Source organism: Manis pentadactyla, chromosome 1 (genome assembly GCF_030020395.1).
Source record: "Manis pentadactyla isolate mManPen7 chromosome 1, mManPen7.hap1, whole genome shotgun sequence".
NCBI lineage: Eukaryota > Metazoa > Chordata > Mammalia > Pholidota > Manidae > Manis > Manis pentadactyla.
Genome location: NC_080019.1, coordinates 8658728 through 8678419, shown reverse-complemented (window position 1 = coordinate 8678419; position 19692 = coordinate 8658728). Strand labels below are relative to the sequence as shown.

The following is a 19692-nucleotide window of genomic DNA, read 5'->3' as shown; positions in this document are numbered from 1 at the left end:
CCCTGGGCCCCTGTTCGTGAGGGCTGCCCCCCTACCCACTTCTGTGTGCAGGGAAGACAAGGGGGAGACTCATTAGCGAGCCGTGGATTCATGTTCTGGATAAGGTGACTGGTGGGTCTGAAATGACCTCCTCTGCTTCCACTGACAAACCTTTCATTTTCGTTTTCTTTCATTTTCTCGTGGCCACCTGGAATCCCACACCCCCAAAGTGAGGACGGCTTCCTTCTTACTCTGCACCTTGGGAACAACATTAGAATGTCAGTCCACAGAAGGGAAGGTTGGGTTTCCTTTCTCATCAGCGCAGTGCACTCAATCCAGGAGCAGGCAGCCCACCAAGGAGGTTCCAAGGTAGAAGGAGAGAAAGCAAAGCACACTTCTCGCTTATGCCAAAAGCTAGCATGTTTCAACCCGCCTTGCCCAGCACTTCAGATGCTCTCGTGGTCAAACTAACAAACAAAAGGGACATTTGCCACCTGATAGGTGGCAGCTGAACTCAAGAATATTCTGGCAATCATCCAAGAGACAAATTCGGGAAATAAAGAACTGGAGACTTGGAATAAATATTTCATTGGTCATGATGATCAAAAGATGATGGTTAAGACACACACATTCAGACCTCATCCCACCTGTTGCAGGGCGGGAGCAACACCTGCGGGCCCCCGCCCTCTCCCTGGGCCCCTTCCTGCCACGCCCTGCAGCCGCTGCCCCACCCAGGACTCTGTCCTTCACTCGGAGCTTCTACTGCCCTGTTTCAACTCCCCTCAACATGGTGCCTGGATGTTTACTGTGAAGAAAAGCCAAGGACTTGACCTGACTCTGCAGTGGGCGGGGCTGCAATGCTTGTGAGTCCTTCTGTACCTCCCTTTCTCAAACTCTCCCCTTCTCTCCCCTCTCCCACCCCATCATTGTTCCCCAGAAACAAATAGGATGGCTTCACTGGTCAATTCTTAACATGTACAAACACCAAAAGCAGAGGAAACAACCCCCGGCCACCCCCCACCCCCCAAACCCCAGTGCTGGGAGAGCAGCCGGCGGTGGGCGAGGCTGCCTCAGGAACTGCGGAGCTGCTGGAGCTGTCCGGCTGTTCTGGAAACTTCTTTGGCCTCAGGGCTTTACCTAGAGGCCTCTTCCTTCAGCTCCTTGTTTTTCCGCACCTCCTCCGCGTGCTTGTCCTGCAGGAAAGGGAGGGAAAAGGGCCGGGTCACACAGGCTTCCCCGAGATAAAGGGAGGCTGAAGGGCAAGAGAATCCAAAGCAAAGAATGGCTGCCACACGAGTGAAGAGCAGGGTCTGCACAGACGTCCTGAGAAGGGGCAGAAGGTGGCAAGTGAGACTGGTGGGCGGCAGGTGAGTGAGACGGCTGGTATGGCCCCAGAGAGCTCATTGACCAGGGCCAACCTCCAGTGGGGGGACCACCTCAGAGCGACCCCAGGGCCCACCAGCCTCTCCCTCCCACACCTGACCATTCTGGGGTTGCACCAATGACATTGCTTGACTTTGTAAGGAACGGCTCACTGTAGTTTGCACCAGAGGTGCAGGTAGTCAGGCAGGAGTCCCCCACACATACATGCAACTTGGCTGTTGCTTTAGCTTCTTGTCTGTCTCCTTAGCAAAGGTTGTCTAAGCACCTGATAAAAGATGAGGCCCCTTAAAGTACAAACTGACTGAAGAAATTTTGGAAATGTTTTCCATCTCCAAAAAGTGGACTTTCAAACAAGTCTCATTAAGAGAATCTTCTTATCTTCTGCATACGTGGGTGTTTTCTTGCCCTTGTCTAGCTTGGATTAACACATAGTCTACAGGCACACACCTGATCATCTACATTTGCTCTCTTACAACACTAAACTATGTTTTCTACCTTTATCTTGCATCTACCTACCACTTCAGCATTTTATTAAAAATAATAATAATAATAATAAGGGAGAAATGTGGGATTCACATATAAATCAAGTATAAAAATCAAATGAGTATTCATATTTGAACTGACTGTTTATAGTTCATAATGCATGAGCAAAACCAAAAGTTTCTGTGATGACTGCCCTTGTACTGCTCACCATGTAACTTATTCACTATGTAAGAATTTGCTCTCCATGTAAGAACTTGTTTGTTATGCTTCAGAAGATTGGAGACTGACGAAAATTAGGCTTGGGGTGGATTAATGATTGTGCATTGAGCATTGACTCCCCTATACAGAATTTTATTGTTGTTAACAACCATTTGATCAATAAATATGAGAGATGCCCTCACACACACACAAAATATATATATATATATATATATATACACACTTCCAATTGTAAAATAAATAAGTAACCGGGATGTAATGTATAGCATAAGGAATATAGTCAAAATATTGTAACAACTTGGTATGGTGATAGCTGGTACCTAGAATTATCATGTATATAAATGTTGAATCACTGTGTTGTACACCTGAAACTAATGTAATACTCTGTGTCAACTACCCTTCAATAAAAAATAATTATCTAAAAAAAAAAAGAGAGAATCTTCTTTTGTTTCACAGCATCATCAGGACAAAGGAAGGGATCTCTCATTAAAGGCCCATCAGCTGTGTGACCTCGACCGATTTGCTTCACTGATCAGGACTCAGTTCTCTGTTCTTTAAAGACCAGAGGAGGGTGGAGGGAACGCTCTGCCCTGTAGAATTCTGTGTTCACCTCTAGGGCTGACGGTGGTCCGCCTGACATTACTGTTCATTGTGCACATATCTGGGCCCTCTATCAAACGGTGACTTCCTTGTGGGCAGAGAGCACACCTTTTTCTTCCCTGTATCCCCCAGTTCCTCCTACGGTACCTTACACATAGTAGGTGCTCAATAAATATTGTCTCTGCCAGACCCTGGCATACATCCAGATATCACCAGTCAGTCTGGAGAAGGCCTCCTGAGGCAGTCCAGGTTCCTGGAGAGGCCCTAGAACTTTCCATGGCTCTGGGGCAAATGTGGGGAACGGTGTAGCTAGGGCAGTGGTTCTCAGCCTTGTTACATATCAGCATGACCTACAAAGCTTGTTAACCGCAGGTCCTTGGCACCATCCCTAGAAAGCCAGGGCTGGTAGGGCTGGTGTAGGGTCTGAGTATCTGTCATTTTAAACTTTACACCATGTAAGTCTGGTGCAGATGGTCGGTGACCCACACAAATACTGACACAGAAGATATTGCTGATGGTGTTCCCAGACTGGAGCAGGGCAGAAACCACACCCCCTCTTTCTCATTCTACCTCCTACCTGCACCAGTGGGCAAGGATGAATAGGGGTCAAGATCCCAGGAGAGCAATACCCACTCAAATGTTTGCTGTGACGTCTTGCTGCTTTGAGCCTTACCTTACCTGCGGAGCTTTGACTCCAGAGCATGGACCTTCCCAATCTCTCTACCTCAGAATCTACCTCCATTCCCAGGTGAGCTTGCTGGGCAGAACCCTAGGTTTCTAGACTCCCCTTCCATGGCCTCCAGTGGCCCTCTCTCTAACAAGACTGGCAGGATGACTGCGGGCTGCTCTTCTTGGAACAAGTGTTGAAAAAGCCATCTGGACTAGTAGCCAGAGAACTGGGTTCTAGTCCTAGCTCTGCCACTTAGTGGCTGTGTGACCCTGGGCAAGTCTTTTGACACTCTCTGACACAGTTCTCTCACTGGTATAAGTGTGGATAACACAGTCATCTTGCCTCGTGGGCTTGTTGTGAAGATAGGGATATGATGAAATGAAAGTGCTTTGCGGTCTTTCAAAGCCATATCAAGGCCCTAGCCTCGGCTGTTTGCTTGCGTTTGGCCTGAAAGCCCATGCCCCATCTATCCCAATCTCAGACTTTTTCCTGTAAGAGTTTGCTCCCAGTCATCTCCAATAACTGGGGAAGACTGACGTCAGACCCAGATACTTCCCTCCCACCTAATACTTGTTGGAGGCCTCACTGTCCCTAGAAGGACGGAGTGTAAGAGCCGAGGGGCTGCCCACATGCTGGCCAGCTGCACGGCCTAGGCAGCATTCAGATCCCCTGTGAAGAAACCAGATCTTTCTAGCAGCTGTTGCCAAGGGCCTAAGACTCTAGGTGGACGGGCAGGAAGGAGCGGGGACCACGCTGCTCACCATGGGACGAGGCCACCGATCGGGTCCCGGGAGTCACCGCGCAGCAGGCGGTTCCTGGAAATAAAACACAGAGCTGGAGCTCTCCCGGGAGCTGCAGGAGAAACTGGGGCAGCCTTGAGACTCAGGAAATGAGGCCAGCGTGTTCTCAGCAGAACGGGCTATTCTTCTGCTGACACGTGGGACCAACCTCAGCCTCTCATGTTTCTCATATTTAGGTGACACCATTTGGTTTATTGACAAAAAGCAGAATATTGGAAAGACCTGTGACTCACTCGGTCCATATCAAGAGGTTTGGAGAGAATTGTATTTCCTGCTCAATGGGCAACTCAGCTCATCATACCCTTGGCTTAGAGCCGAGAGCTCATGTCAGCATCTTTCATTAAATCAAATCGGCCCATTCAAGGATGAAGCCAGGACAGTACAACCGCTTGTTCGTCCCTACTCCCATGCATTAGGCAGGCTGTTTCTCTAAGACAAGAGATCTGATCTTCCTAAAACAATGGGAAATTTCAACTGTGTAGCTGTGCAGCAAAACTCCCAAGGAATTCCAAAGCTTGGTCCATGATTCTTGCCTACAACTTCTCTTATAGTCAATCCATGGAACGCTCTAACAGAAATATCCCCATTCCTGCCGGAGGCTGTTTGCTCCCCGAAATGACATATAGGTCCGTTATACTTGCCGTGGAGGAAGAGAGTATCCCAGCAGTCTCCTTTCCGGTCCAAGACCACCTACCTTCTCTTGCAGCCGTTCCAACATGGCGGCAAGGTGGGCCTCCCGGTTCTCCTTGTTGGATTCCATCTTCTGGGCCAGTTTTTCCTTAGCCATCTTGATGAAGTTGTTGTTTTCTTCTATGGCTTTTTGGATCACCTCCCGCTCATGTTCTCGTTTCTCTGCCAGGTGCTTCAGGAGCTCAGCTTCTTGGTACTATGGAAGCACAGAGAGAGAAAGAGGCCCTTGAAGGTGAGACATCAGGGTGTATTTACACTATTGCGACTTACCGTCAAGAACCCCACACCCGGAGCACACCTCCCTGAGCCTGGTCCTTGGCCCTCTGGCAGGAAGTAAGAAAGACGTACTGGGTCCTCCCACCATACCCTCAGTTCTCTTTTTCTCCTTGCTATCATTCATTGACTCACAAATACTGGGTGAGCATATACTGTGTGCCAGGCACTATTCTAGAAACTTAAGAAGGAAAAATGTCTAGGAGAGATAAGACATATATCAGCATGACCTAGGAAGCTTGTTAACTGCAGGTCTAGTAGAGATGAGCATGTGACATGTGCCTTAAGTGGTAGAGAGGAAATGTTACAGGAATTTAAGGGAGGGGAAGATTATTTTCCGCTTGAAAGATGAGGGAAAACATACACAAAGATGGCATCAGCGTTGACACATAAGAACCAACAGAAAACACAGAAGGCACACGAGGGGGTGGTAGTGGCCCATATCATGACCTTCATCCCCTGCCACCCTTTCCTTAACTTTCTTAAACCAACTCCCTCCCCCTCACACTTAGATGGAGGGAAGACGATAGCACTTACCTTCCTTCGCTCCTCGGCTGCTTCTAGTTTCTTCTGGATTTCTTCCAGTGAAGGGTCTCGCCGCCTGGGTAGCGAGGCATTGAACTCAGGCACCCCATCAAAGGAGGGCGGCTTCAGGATGACTTCAAAGGACTGGCCTGAGGTGCACTTGTTCAGCTCAATGACTTCCATGTCAGAAATCACACACCAGTTCAGGTCCACGGTGTCTGCTGCAGGGAGCAGGAAAGGAGCTGCTCAGCCCGTGAAGACCACAGGAGCCCCCGTGAAGCATGCACACAGATGTGGGAGATCCGGGAGATGGGGTCCTGGGTCTGCCCTGAACATGGCACCTAAGGGCAGTGGGCTCTGAGGGGCCAGGAGGAGTTGGTAGCCACCGTACAGTCTCAGGCTCCAAGAGAAGGGGTCCCAGGACACGTGATTTCTAAGAATGGCTGTAGCAGCGGCTCCGGCTTCTGCTTCCGCCACAAGCCTCCTGCCGTAGTCGAGCTCTTGCTCCAGCCTTGCTCCAGCTGTCGTCTACGGTGGCCCGAAGTGGTGCGTTTACCCACCGCCCGCCCGCGGCTCATCCCGCTCCAGATCTGAAGGCTCGGCCTGCTGACACCTCTCCCCCTACTCCCTCCTACCCCGCTCTCTTCTTTCTCTCCAGTCAGCACTGTCTTCCCGCTGGCTTTGATCTTTTCTCCTACACTGTCTCCCACACCAGCCTAAACAGAAAAGACAATCTCAGGTCACCCGAGCACCCCCAGCTCTCATTTCCAGACCAAACCAACCCCTTCCTTTTTTATCTCTGGGAAATTAAGAGGTGACCTGTTCACCGACACTACAAACCATGATGGGGCTATTCGGTGCTCTCTGCCAGCACCCTGGGACTCTGTCCCAGGTCCCAGGCAGCACGGCTACCACAGACCCTCCTGGGGTGGCCGTAGGTGGAAGTCCTCTTCCCATCTCCGGACCCTCCCAGAGCATCCTCTACCGCTCACGGTGGAATCTAGTGATTTACACCACGTCTTGTCTTCTCTCCTAGTTTAAGTGTCCCTGAGGGCAGGATCTCTGTCTGTTTCACCTCTGCATCCTCCACAGCATCCATTTGTTAAACAAATGAAAAAAAGCTAAGATTAAAAGCACTCTGCAGGGGATCTGACTCAGACCTTCGGCTGCTGTCTAGGCACCCCCTGCAGCCCCTTGCCTGCCTCCACCTGGAGCTGAGACCCTGAGAATTGGCTGGGTAATTTTACTGGGAGGAGAGTTTCATGAAATTGGGGTCAGGGGCTCTGTTGTTACGGATACAAGCCACAGGAACCCTCCACCCATTACTCTCCCTGCCATGGCCCTGACTTACCTTCGTACTTATAGGATGACTTATTCAGGGGATCGGCCAGGAAACAGGAGCAGAACAGGGACACCAGCGGGAGTTCCTTCATCTTCTCTTTGTAGGCTGAGGAGACACCACAGGTGAAGATGGCGACCCCCTCCAGGGCTCAGGAGTCAGCATCCACGCTCGGCCGGGTGCCGGAGCAGCCAGGGGTCACCAGGCTCCCCAGAAGCACCCAAACACCCAGACTCCTGCCCTGGCTGGGTCACCTCCCTTGACCCCGAGCAGTCCTGTTTAGGATTCCTCTGTGTGATTCGGACCCACTTCTGTCCACCTGTTAGAAGCAGAGCCTTCCAGAGTGCCCAGATGGGCCTATCTTCTCCCCAGGTCATCATCTTTCCCCCATTACCTGAATACAAAATGCCCTCAGGTAAAGGCCCCAAGCACGCATGCCTCTGCCCCAGCCTGGCACCCTGGACCCCACTCTCGGTCTCCCCACACTTGCCCGGGGTATTTCATTTATTATGCTCCAGAATGCAGGAAATCCACACTCCATTTTACTCAACGTGCTTGGCAGTGTCTCCCTGAGGAGTAAAGAGACTCACCACAGGCCCTCTGGTCTTGCCCCTCACTGGGGGGCAAGTTCAGGCAGGGAGCCTTCTCTGGCCTTCCCAGCCAGAGTGGTGGTCAGTGCCAGAGTGTCTGGCGTCCACGAGGGCTGCAGGTGTACGTACCCTCACCACTGTCTACTCTCTCTTTGTCGGGGGAGGATTTGAACAGCAGGCGGTCACAGGTTGGAGCCGATGTGCCGTCGTCCAGCCCACCCCCGCCCTGGTGCTGGCACATGCTCCTGACATTCCTCCTCACTGCCCCGGGGCCGTGCTTTCTTTTAAGCTAGGTGTACTCAGGCTGTCTAGGTAAAGCCCCTGCACAGTGCCAGACCCTCTTCCCCTCATTTCCTTTTTCAGATGGAAAACAAAATTAACTTCAAAAGTAATACATGTGCATTGTTGAAATTTTTTTTAAACACACACAGAGATGAGTGAAAGGCAGAAAAGCTCAGCTGTGATGTCACCCACCACCTGGAGGTAATTTCTTGTAACCCTTACATGGACTCCCTGTTGGTATTTTTCCTTTCTGTGCATATGGAAAGTGCACGCGCGTGTACACATAAATCCCCTCCACTGGGATGCCCGTCACGTAGGCGGTTTTTGTACCTACCAGCGAGGGTCATGTTTTCTGAAATGTGAGAGCTGAATCCCACTGAAATTCACAGAGTAAGGCTGTCACCAGCTCAGGATGCTGTCCCAAACCTGAGAAACAGAATATTTTACTGCTGACAGGTTATTCACATAAGCAAGGTCCTTCCACAACCAGGGAGAGAATCCCAGTGGGGACTGGTCTGCTCCACCCCCAGAACCTCTCCACACCAACTCCCCCTCTCCCAAACACCAGCCTCGCACCCCGACATCACCCCAATCAGTTCAGCCTCCAGGCATCGACAACAGTTTCACAACTGGCTATCCAGTCTCAGAAACAGGGGTTTCCTCAGACTATATGCATCAAGGGGCATTTGTCTACCTCCCTGCAAAGCTCGTGGCCTGGTCCAGTGCAAAGGTTAGGGTGAGAGACAAGTCCTCAGTCAGAATCACCCAGGAAGTATTCCCAAAATAACTGTGTGTCCTGAATTCCTCCCCAGGCCCGTCCCAGCTTCCCATTCGCCCGTTCTGCTGGGGGGTGGGAGGGAATTGGGCAGAGGACACCAAAATACCTCTTCAGAAGCCCCCTCACTCCCTTCCCCACCAAAAACACTGTCCTAAGCACACCTGGACCCCATTTAGGACAATCGGAACTATGAGAAGAAACGACGCTGAGGAATACTGTCATTGTAAGTCAGGTGTGGAGGTGGGAATTAGCATGTGGGATTATTGTGGGGGCCCAGAAGATGGGGCTCCACACTCAGCATGAGGTCTGCAGAGGGAGGCAGGTGCCCCCTGGTGCCCCCAGCATCTGAACCGAGTCTTGAATGAGTCAGAATTAAGCAGAAGGTGGCAGGGCTGGCATTCTCCTGGGGAAGCAGAGCATGCAGGGTCAGGGGTGGGAGAGCTCCAGGTCTGGGGGTTCTCGACTGCATGATCCTGGGCCAGAACGTGTGGAAGAGGAGGGAGAGATGAAGCAGGAGAGCTGGACAGAGAGCAGACCAAGGAGCGTCCTGGGGACAGTGGGTGACAGGCCTCCGCTGAAAGCGACCATCCGAGGGAGTGGGGAATAGCCAGTGACAAGTGGCCGCCAAGGGGACTCCATGGTCCTTGCTCTGTGATGGTCAATTTTTGTGTCAACTTGACTGAACGAAGAGGAGCCCAGCTAACTGGCAAGCATTCTTCCTGGGCGTGCCTGTGAGGCTGCTGCTGGGAGAGACTGCCATCTGAGCACAGAAGGTGGCCACCCAGTCCACTGAGGGCCTGGATAGAACCCAAAGGCCAGCCTGCTTCCTCTGCTTCAGCCAGGACCTCTGCCTTCTCCTGTGCTCAGACACGGGGGCTCCTGGCCCTCGGGACTCCAGACGCGGACTGGCATTCTGCCCCGGCTTTCCCGGGCAGGGGATTTCTCAGCCTCCTTAACTGAGGAGCCAGACCTTCAACATGAGTCTCTCTCTGTCTGTATCCTACTGGTTCTGTGTCTCTGGAAAGCATGAGACAGCCACCCTCAGGGGAGACTGCACCAGCAGGTGGCACGTGAGCCAACAGCCTCACTGCCAGCCTCTTCAGGAGGCAAAGGGACCTGAGGCTGACTTAGAATCCCTTTCCTTCCTTGGTGAGGTTTTTCCTCTGGAGACCAGGGTCCTGCAGGTGGGATCTGCCATCCCCATTTGCAGATGAGGAAGCAGAGGCTCAGAGGGCTTATGGGGTTTGCTCAGGGTCAGGCCGCTAGCAAGTGAGAGAGTGGAGAGTTGAAGCCAGGCCAGCTTGCCTAGGGTGCTCTGTGCCCTGCATGTCGCCACATCCTCCTTGTTCTTTTTGAAGCCAGAGGCCCCCGCCACCCCCTCCCAAGGCAGCACAATAAGCTTCTCTTCCCGGAGTCAGGCTGATCCTGACAGTACCAGTGGCCCCCTGAGCAGGACTGGACGCTACGTCCGGGGTAGGAGGCTCCATTCTCCACAATCTCCCCTCATGCCCAGGCTGATGGATGAGGAGGCGGCTGGCAGAGTGACTGAGCTCCTGCCGGGAGAGGGAGCGGCCCCAGACTTTCGCCTGGATAATGCATGAGAAGTGGGGATACAAACAGAGAGAAACACCATAGAAAGAAGGGGGACTGAGCTGGGCTATTTCTGAAGAAGGAGGTACTGGGGTCAGGGACATGCCCCTCGGCCTGAGCCCGAAAATGATAATGATGCCCTGTGCCCATGGACCACCTTACAGATTACAATCCCCGTCACCCACATTATCCTAGGTGATCTTCCCATGAGACTGGCCTAGGCTGACATGACAAGTATCACTTTCAGATGAAGAATATGGGACTCAGAAAGAAGTTAAGGCTCTTGGCTAAGGTCACACGGCTGGGTAGGGTTACAGCTGGTTCTAGGATCCGGGTCTTCTGACTCTGAAGCTCTTCCCTTGTGGCCAGTGGAGGGGCTGGATGCTAACTGCTGGTTCCTCCATGGTCCTGGGGACTCAGGGAAAGCCAGTCTGGCCTGAAGATTATTTAATTAAAAATATGTAGGAAGTGCTTTCTACACTTCCATGGAAGATGTTGTGCGAGGACCCTTAGGAGCAGGAGGAACCAGTGGAGAACTCAGGTCGGAGAGACAGAGAAGACAAGCGCAGGAATCAGGACACAGCCAGAGAAGGGCAGAGGTGTGCGTGGCCAAGGGATTTGTAACTGGGAGCTCCTAGTTTCACAGCCCTGGAGTCTGCACAAATAAAAATGTGTATTTATACAGCACCTCCTATGTGACAAATGCTTTCTCTTTAATTTTCACAACAACCTTGTGACATAGGAATTATTACCCCTGATTTATACATGTAGGTATTGAGGCTCATTGAGGCTATGTGACATTTCCAAGGTCACTCAGAGCAGTGGGTTGAATGGTGTCCCCCGATAAGGGATGTCCACGCCCGAATCCCTGCAACTTGGGAAGGTGATCTTATTTGGAGTCTTTGCAGATTTAATTTAATTAAGGATCTCAAGATGAGATCACCCTGTACTGTCTGGGTGGCACCAAAATCCAATGACAAGTGTCTTTATAAAAGACACATAAAGGAGAGGTAAGAAGGCTGTGTGAAGATGGAGGCAGAGGCTGGAGGGGTGCAGCCACAGGCCGGGGAGAATCTGGAGCCACCGGAAGCTGGGAGAGGACAGGAAGGATTCCCCCTGGAGTCCACGGGGGCTGTGGCCCTGTTAACACCTTAATGGAGGACTTCTGGCCTCCAGAACTGTAAGAGAATGAATTTCTGCTGTTTCAAGCCAAGTTTGGGGTAATTTGTCACAGCAGCCACAGGAAACTAATACACTCAGCAAGTTACAAAGCCAGGGTTGAAACCCATGGTTCTTTCACCTTATCTCAGCTGCCCAGTGTTGACACGCCCTCTGATGTGTACCTGTGGGTATGCGGGGCCCTTAGAAAGCCTCATGCCAAAGTCATGTCATTGCTTCTGCACTCAAGACCCAAAAGATGTGGCTGCTGCCCAAGGAACATTCTGAGAAAGGAAATAAAGGCGGGGCGGGAGGGAAAGACTCTTCTGGAAAGCCCAGTGAAGTCCTACTCCTGCTTCCCACTGGCAAACTGCTCCCTACACTTACAACTCAGAAGAGTCTAAGTATGGAAAAGCAAAGCAATCACATATTTTTGTTGATCGGTGGAACCAATAGCATAATTGGTAAAATTAATTAGTTAGTGGTAACCTGGCCACACAGAGATCCAGGCCATCAGGAGATAAGACTCAGAGTAAGTTAACTCAGGGATGGGGGTAGATGACAGCGAAGGTCTAGAATCAAGGCTGTTGACTGAAGAAGGATCTCGTGGTGACGTGGTTGGGGGAAAGGTCAGCGCCCCCAGCTGCCCCCAGAACATCAGAATGCCTGAGGCGGTGAGAACTGGCAGCCACTACAGGCCCTCAACTAGCGGCGGCCTCACTCCCGGAAAATAGATGGGACTTTTCTTTTAATTGAAGTATTGTTGATATATAATATTACATTGGTTTCAAGTATACAATACAATAATTCAACAATTATACACATTGCAAAATGCTCACCACATAAATGTAGTTGCCAGCGGTCACCATACAAAGATATCACAATATTACTGACTATTTTCCCTATATTGTACTTTTCATTACTTGGTATTTTTCAATGGTCACTAGACTGGGTGCTATAGGTAGTTGTGGGCAGGAGCTGAGTAGGCTAAACCTCCTGCATTTACACACAACAATGCCACATACCCAACAATTGTCCCTTCCAAATGCCAATATATTCATCCCTGGGGGCGAGAGACCTAAGGTCACCCTGGGTCGGTGGCAGAGGGGGCCCCAGAGTCCAAGACTCTGGATCCCAGTGCCAGGGTCTTTCCCCTTCACACATCAGGATGTGAGAGGACAGCCCGGATGGGGGCCGCCGGAGCAGCAGTAAAGATGGGGATTCAGAAGGACTTTATTATGTGACCAGAAATGGTGACCCATGCTCCCAGGCTTTCTGGAATGCAGCCAATAACCAAGACAGCCTCAAGCTCCCAGATGCCACATGGCCATTTACTGGGCACACATCCAACCTCTGAGGCACCCCTGAATGCCCACATAGCCCAAGTAAGCAAGGGTTTTATTTGTCACTGCAAGAGACACCCAGCTAATGCCGTTGGGATGTATCAATCCCATGTGGACTCTTTGAGGGATAAGAAGCTCATGCACTCCAAGTGGTTTGAGCAGAGCAGCTCCTGACAAGGGTGTTCAGAGACACCATAGGAGGTCTGGCACAGAATCAGAGCACGGAAGCAGTGAGCTCGGACCCTGGTCTGCTAACCAGAAGCAGTACGGCAAGGTGGCGTTTTACATCTGTGCCAGTTACCAGTCTTTTTAAAAAAGTCCTGTTGAAGTTACATATTTTTCTGAAATAAGCTGCACAAGCTACCTAAATGTCATGGAATCATATCACCTCCGTACAGTAACCCTGGCTGTTTTGTGCTGATAGGAGGGCTGATTGGCAGCCATATATATATGTCTTACTTGGATTTTTTTTAAAAAGGAGGTAAATTATTTTTCATGAATGTGGTTTTCATTCTCCCCACAATATTTATTGAAATTAAATTCTGTGCCAAGCCCTCAGCTAGGGCCTAAAATAACTACAAGGACTTTTGATAATGAAAAAGATGAAACAGGTTCCTTGGGCGGGAATTTGGAGCCTCTGGAAGTTTTGCAGATGCTCTGCAGGCCTTCTGCAATTCTCCTGCAGTAGCATGGGCCATGTTATAAAGGGGGAAGGCGCGGATACAGGCCAAGAAGGGACTAGGGAGGTGCACAGAGGGAAGCTGGGCAAAGCAGGACAGTGTGTGAGGAAATGGCTTTGGGGAACTGGCATCTAATTTCTTCTAAGAGCTTCAAACGTAGTAGGTGGTGGGAGACATGGTCAGCGGCAACCTCCAGACAGTGTCTAGCTAGAAACGCAGCTTCTGGGAAGCGGGGAGGTGGCACCTGTAGACAAGAGCAGAGCTCTGGGGGCTGAGTCTGAGGAGCGCCCCCTAGCTGTAACAGCCGTAACAGGCAGTTGGACCAGGGAGGGACGCAAAGCTGAATCTGGAAAACCACAGCCCTAAATGATCCACAGTGATGGCACTTTCGGGGCTACTTTTATTTTCCATTCAATATGTACAGAAGAATCAACATATGAGAAGTAAAGTTCAGGGGCACGGACTTCTATTCAGGATCGCTGGCTGTAGTGCAAGGCACTGTGACCCAGGGACCGTGAGGGGTCCTGGGGTCAAAGTTCTCAGAAGCATCAGCATATAGAACAAAATCTACTCCTAGTCACAACAAGAGGAATATTTTGTAGTGCTTTACAGTTTATGAGATACTGAAAGTACATTATATGCACATAGGCATTTTTTTAATTTTGGTATCATTAATATACAATTACATGAGCAACATTGTGTTTACTAGATTTCCCCCATTATCAAGTCCCCACCATATACCCCATTACAGTCACTGTCCATCAGCGTAGTAAGAGGCTATAGAATCACTACTTGTCTTCTCTGTATGCACATAGGCATTTTATATGTAATGTTCTCATTACAAACATATTAACATATTTCAGGACATCAATGTGACACAGAAAAGTCCCTGTCATTTGGCTACATTTTTCTATTGACATTTTGTTTTGTTTTTTTTATTCCCTGTGTCTGTTATTTTTACACAGTTCTAATCTGGGCATAAATATTTTATCATTTCATTCTGTCTAAACACTATTATAGATACTAGTAAAACCATTTTAAAGATGATCAGTTCAGGCAAGTAACTTGATTTGCTCAAAGTCAGGCAAGTAGATGAGAAAGATGAACTTGAACCAAAATCTCCTTATATCAGAGTTCCATGGTACTTCCTCATATCCAAGACTAAGCGTAAATACAAGTGTGATGGATGGTTACCTAGGACCTGTGGTTGCAGGGTGCACAAAGGCTCGCCTGCCCCAAACCTGCCTCCCAACCATGGGTAGCCCAGTGCTCAAAATTCAAAGCATTAAGCTCTCTTTTGCATCAGGCTGTGCCTCAGAAAGTCCCTGTTAAAACGCATACACATGACCTTTCACGTATAACAAATTAACTCAATTTCATATCAATAGACAATAAGCAGTAGATTTATAGACATTTCCAGGGGTCAAGCTCTGCCCATATATGGGAAGAGCCATGGAGAGCTCTTAAGTTTCCATTTTTCACCCTTTTTCTGATGAGGAAACAGAGGGCCCAAGAGGTCCAGTGCCCTTTCCAAGATTAAGTAGGGGGACAAGAACTAAGTTTCTGAGCCACATTTAATACACTACCTGGAGACTCTTATTTTTTGCAATATCACTCTTGTTTTCTTTGTTCTTTCATTCTTCTCCAATGCTTTGTAAGCTTTACACCTTGTTTTTATCTTTAAGTTAAAATCATTTGTATCTATTTTTCATTACATTAAGAATAACACAGTATCTAATGGTTTTCATTGCGTGAGATGAGAGATTTAACCTGTTTTTCCTTACTTTCACTACAAATTTGATTTTGCCAGTGATCTGTATTTTCAGTTCCGGGTTATCATTACTGATTTCTTTCTCACTTTATTCATTCAACAAATACTTGTTGAGAACCTTCTATGTACATTATGCAAGGTACTAAGAAGGAATACAATGATGAATTTAATAGATATATTCCCTAGCATCAAGATATTTGACATTCGCGCTCAGCTTTTATCAACATGTTGATTGTGACTGCACAATGACTCCAAATTCTAGTGTTTTCTTTCTTCAAGACTGTTATCAATACCGTGTCTTTTATGGACATGTGTTCTTTAATTTGATACACATATTCTGAGTACGGTACATTTTTTTCTAAGAAGCAATCATGGAATACTTGAGTCCTTGCATATCTGGTTTGCTGACAGGTGCAGGAGACAGACAGTCCTGTCCCAGGACCAATAGCCAAATTGTGTTTGTGCTGTCAGGAGACAGAACCTATCCACCTGTTTCCACATATTCAGTTTGAACCTCACTCCCTGTCCGGTCTGGATTTCTGGGCACCAGCACCCAGCTTACCCACTGGAACTCTGCTCTGTCCCTAAGCTCCTCCCCAGCTCAGTCTTTCACCCTAGAGTTTACACTCAGGCTCCTTTCTCTGCATGCACGTTCTCTGATTTGTTCTCTGAACTCCGGGTTGCCTGTGCCCTGGTGTAAGTTAGACTAAGCACCCCAGACCCCTGCCCCTTCTGATCTGTTCTGTCTTCCTGCCTCCCACCACCCACCACTGATAGCAGGACCCTGAGGGAGTGGACACACGACAATCAGTTTTAATTCATGGAAAAGACCAGTGCAGTGAGCTTTCGTGGGGAAGAGGGATAGGTATGTACATACCTACATCTATGTGTCTTCCTGTCTTCCTAATGAGACTAAAAATGTAAAAACCTGAAAAAAGGGCTTTTTAAACATCAGAGGAAATTTTTTTGTCCTTATGTCATAACAGAAAAAGTAGCCTTTCTCCAGAGATCACATCTTTGTATATAGAAAATTCTAATTTGATAAGCAAATTAAATTATACATGAGGCATGTTTATTTCCCAAGCCAAAAAAAAGGGGTGGTGGTGGTAGAGAAGGGAGAGTTTGGTTCCTTAGAGGGCATTATAAAAATCACATTTTGCATGTTTTATAATTTTCCCCAAAACTTCTATCCATCCCCACAAAATGACTTATTTCTACCTACCCGTGATTTCAAATCTCTGGGAATTCTATGTCTCCAAATTATATTCTCCGGGTAAGAAATAATCTAAAGATATCAAGGGTGTCTGGAGAGAGGATCTTAGGGGGTCAGGAAAACTAAGCTCTTTCTTTGATTATTATCTTGACTTTTTAAAGTATCCACTTATTTAAAATCAAGAACACAAAAGATCCGTATTTTCCCATTCTTTCTATTTGGTTGGTTCAGTGTGGCCACTGTTTCCTCTCCTTACCTCCCTCTCACCTGCCTTCCTTGCCCACGTCTCTCTTCCCTGTTCTACTACCTTGCTCTCTAGAGCTCGGCTTACCAATCTTTACTGCTCTATTTTAAATGTTATCAGCCAGCACACTTCTGTCCCATAGGGCAAATGTGGTTAAAATGGCTTACGCGGATGAGAAAAGGCAGCCAACCTCACTTGGCTGTGGGACTTATTTTGCTGAGCCAAAATGAAATCTAGATATTAAATAAGAAATGCAAGATACTCCCACTCCCCCAGCACCCAGAGCATGTCTGTGCAACAGTCCGCGCAGGAAGGACAATGCTACACTAGACTTCTCTGGCTTTGATGGGTCCGTTAGAACTTGGAATCTCCCTGAAGAGGAACAATTTTCCATTTGAAATAATACTTGGATTTGGGGCACTTCTTTTGTACGTGGTATAAAATAGGGACACATAGAGGCACATATATGTCATAGGGACACATATGAACAAGACAGGTCTCTGTGCAAAAAGTTCATAGTGAAAGACATGGATGGCCCTGGAGGACATTGCGCTAAGTGAACCAGGCCAGTCACAAAAGGACAAATACCCTATAATTCCACTTCTGTGAGGTCCTAAGAGCTGTCAGACTCAGAGAGAAAGAAAGCAGAACGGGGGTTGCCAGGGGCTGGGGGAAGGAGAAATGGTGGGGTTGTTGTTCAGTTGGGGAATGTGGGAAAGGTTCCAGAGACAGATGGGGGTGATGGCTGCACAGCAGTGTGAATATACTTAGTGACACATACTGTACACTTAGAAATGGTTAAAATGGTAACATTCATGTTATGTGTATTTTACAATTAAAATAATTTTTTTCAAAGTTCGCAGTCTAGTAAGAGTTTTCCATAGGCTTATAGTCTTATAGTTAGAAGAGGTAACTAGAAGTCACTTAGCCCATGGTTTCTCAAACCTTTTTCTTACTGGAACCCACAATAAAGAACTACATTTTATATCATGACCCAGCATGTACATGTCATGATACTGACATATATATTTAAAGACATGGTCACTGATACATACACATACACATAAATATACACATAACTGAAATATAAGCAGAAGCATAAAAATATATTTGTATTTATAAATATATTTATAAAATGTGTTTATAAATTAAATAATATAACTAAAAAATGGCATAGGAAATATTTACTGTGTGAGATGTTTTGACTTTTTTCTACTCTATCTCATTTTTTAAAATAAAATAATACCAGTTACAACCCACAAAATTGATTTCACAATCCACTAATGGGTCTCAATCTACAGCTTGAAAAACACTAATCCAGGTCAGTCACCAACACAATGCTGACTTTTTTCTACTCTATCTCATTTTTTAAAATAAAATAATAGCAGTTACAACCCACAAAATTGATTTCACGATCCACTAATGGGTCTCAATCTACAGTTTGAAAAACACTAATCTAGGTCAGTCACCAACACAACGCAGATATCTCCCCTATAGCCACCCTTTTGCTTGAATGCCTTCAATGATGGGGTGCTCACTCCCTACCATGCTCTGTAGGGGGGTGTCCATCTAGCAGCTAAAGCTCCTCCCCACTCCAAGCCTGTTCCAGGAGTGGCTTGGGTGGAGCTGGGGATTCCAGAAGGGCTGGGACCTGCTGACAGGTGCTCTGGTGCTGGGGCTGGTAAGCGGGCTTCAGGGAAGCAGCTTGGGTCAGGCTGAGCTGGGGGCTGGCTGGCCCTAGACGATAGGTCCCTGGGTGACCCCAGCTCCATTCTGCAGACCTGCCCTCTGCTCCCTCACTGCTCACTCCAGCACTGTGATTTTCAGCTCATCTGGTGGGTGATCTCATTCCTCCTGGCACCCTGACTCCCGCCCATAGGAGAGGTTTCCTCCCCTAGAGGGGGCCTCAGCCTCAGTAGGGAGATTCCCCCACATTCCCTCTCAACCTCCCACCCCTGCTACAGGACTCCAGGGGCCACTGCTGGCTGCCCCCTCCTACTATCCTCTTGGTCTTGAGACATGGAGGCACCCTAGCCCTGGGTGTTCGGACTCAGGCTGCTGAATATTTTTGAGCCCCCCAAGAGGTTCTGGAGACCAGCCCTTCTTCAGGACAATGGGGCTCCTCCACACCTGCCTGAGTCTTCCTGGGAGGAACAAAGCAAAGACAGCCCCGCCACATGGGGCACAGCTGGCTGCAGGACATCAAATCCCTGGGTCTGGAGGAGGAGAGGACAATGCTTAGAGTCCTGGCCAGGGTGGTGGGCTGAGCGAAGAGGAGCCTGGCTGAGCCACAGGCAGGGACCAGGGCGTGGCAGCTGTAGGTGCCCGCAGTTTGCAGCTTCCCTGCCAGCCGGCCCTGCCCAGGTAGGATCAGGTTGACCTCGGGGCGGGGCGGAGCAAGGAAGAGGTGGTGATCTCATTGCATCCTTAGAACCAAGAGAAAAAAGTGGCCCAGTGCAGATAGGGCAAGAAGAAAAGGATGATACAAATGAGAAAGGGAGCCGAGAAAGGCTGTGACTGAGAAAGGAAATGTCAAACACAGGGTAGCTTCCAGCATGAAAGGGGTGTGGGGGTCAGTCAGTTCCAAGGGAAGCCGGACCCTGAACAAAACCTTTCTCTCTCAGCAACACATTTTTATGCAGAAACAACACACCATGGACATCGGACCCCAAGGAAATCCTGGAAATTCCTGCCGGTCCTCTGTCCTGAGCTCTGGAATAAAAGACACCCCTGTAGCCCACCCTCACCCCTCTGCCAAGGGCCGTTCTTTCGCCTCACCCCATCTCCCCAGGATTTGACAAAGTTTAATTGACTGAGTGAAACCAAAAGCAACACAATGGAAGCCAGACACCTTCCTTCCCTCTGTCCTCCTCTCTGTGGCTTCCTTTCCACCTTCTGACTGAAAAGCCTCAAATAATTAGCATTTCATTCTACTTACCTGCAGGCCAGTGCGAAGCGAGCTGCTTGTCTTCCTCACTCTGTCAATTAGTGGTACCCTGGGCTTCTCTCCACATCAGCACCAGGCTCACTCTCGCCATGACATCATCTCTGAGCGCTGTGATTGGCCAGCCGTGGGTTGCTT

The 19692-nt window shown here is 48.7% G+C and overlaps 1 protein-coding gene across 2 annotated transcripts; it reads right to left on the bottom strand.

Moving 5' to 3' along the window:
- Window positions 1-557: 557 nt before the first annotated feature.
- STMN4 (stathmin 4) lies at window positions 558-19681 on the bottom strand. 2 transcript variants are annotated; one of them, XM_036889131.2, is made up of 7 exons: window positions 19549-19681; window positions 8168-8259; window positions 6974-7069; window positions 5635-5843; window positions 4829-5020; window positions 4096-4149; window positions 558-1172 (listed from the first exon to the last, which is right to left on the bottom strand). In XM_036889131.2, exons 2-6 carry the CDS (start codon window positions 8178-8180, stop codon window positions 4129-4131), a joined length of 531 nt encoding a protein of 176 aa, XP_036745026.1. In that variant the 5' UTR covers window positions 8181-8259; window positions 19549-19681; the 3' UTR covers window positions 558-1172; window positions 4096-4128. The 2 variants fall into 2 exon arrangements, with proteins under 2 accessions (XP_036745026.1, XP_036745025.1); XM_036889130.2 differs by lacking the exon at window positions 4096-4149 and having other exon boundaries at window positions 19549-19680.
- Window positions 19682-19692: the final 11 nt, after the last annotated feature.

Coding starts and splice junctions, on each gene's coding strand:
- STMN4 (XM_036889130.2), bottom strand. Junction 5,844..6,973: donor GTCATCCTATAAGTACGAAG/GTAAGTCAGGGC, acceptor TGCTCCCTGCAG/CAGACACCGTGGACCTGAAC. Junction 1,173..4,828: donor TGGAACGGCTGCAAGAGAAG/GTAGGTGGTCTT, acceptor CCTTTCCTGCAG/GACAAGCACGCGGAGGAGGT.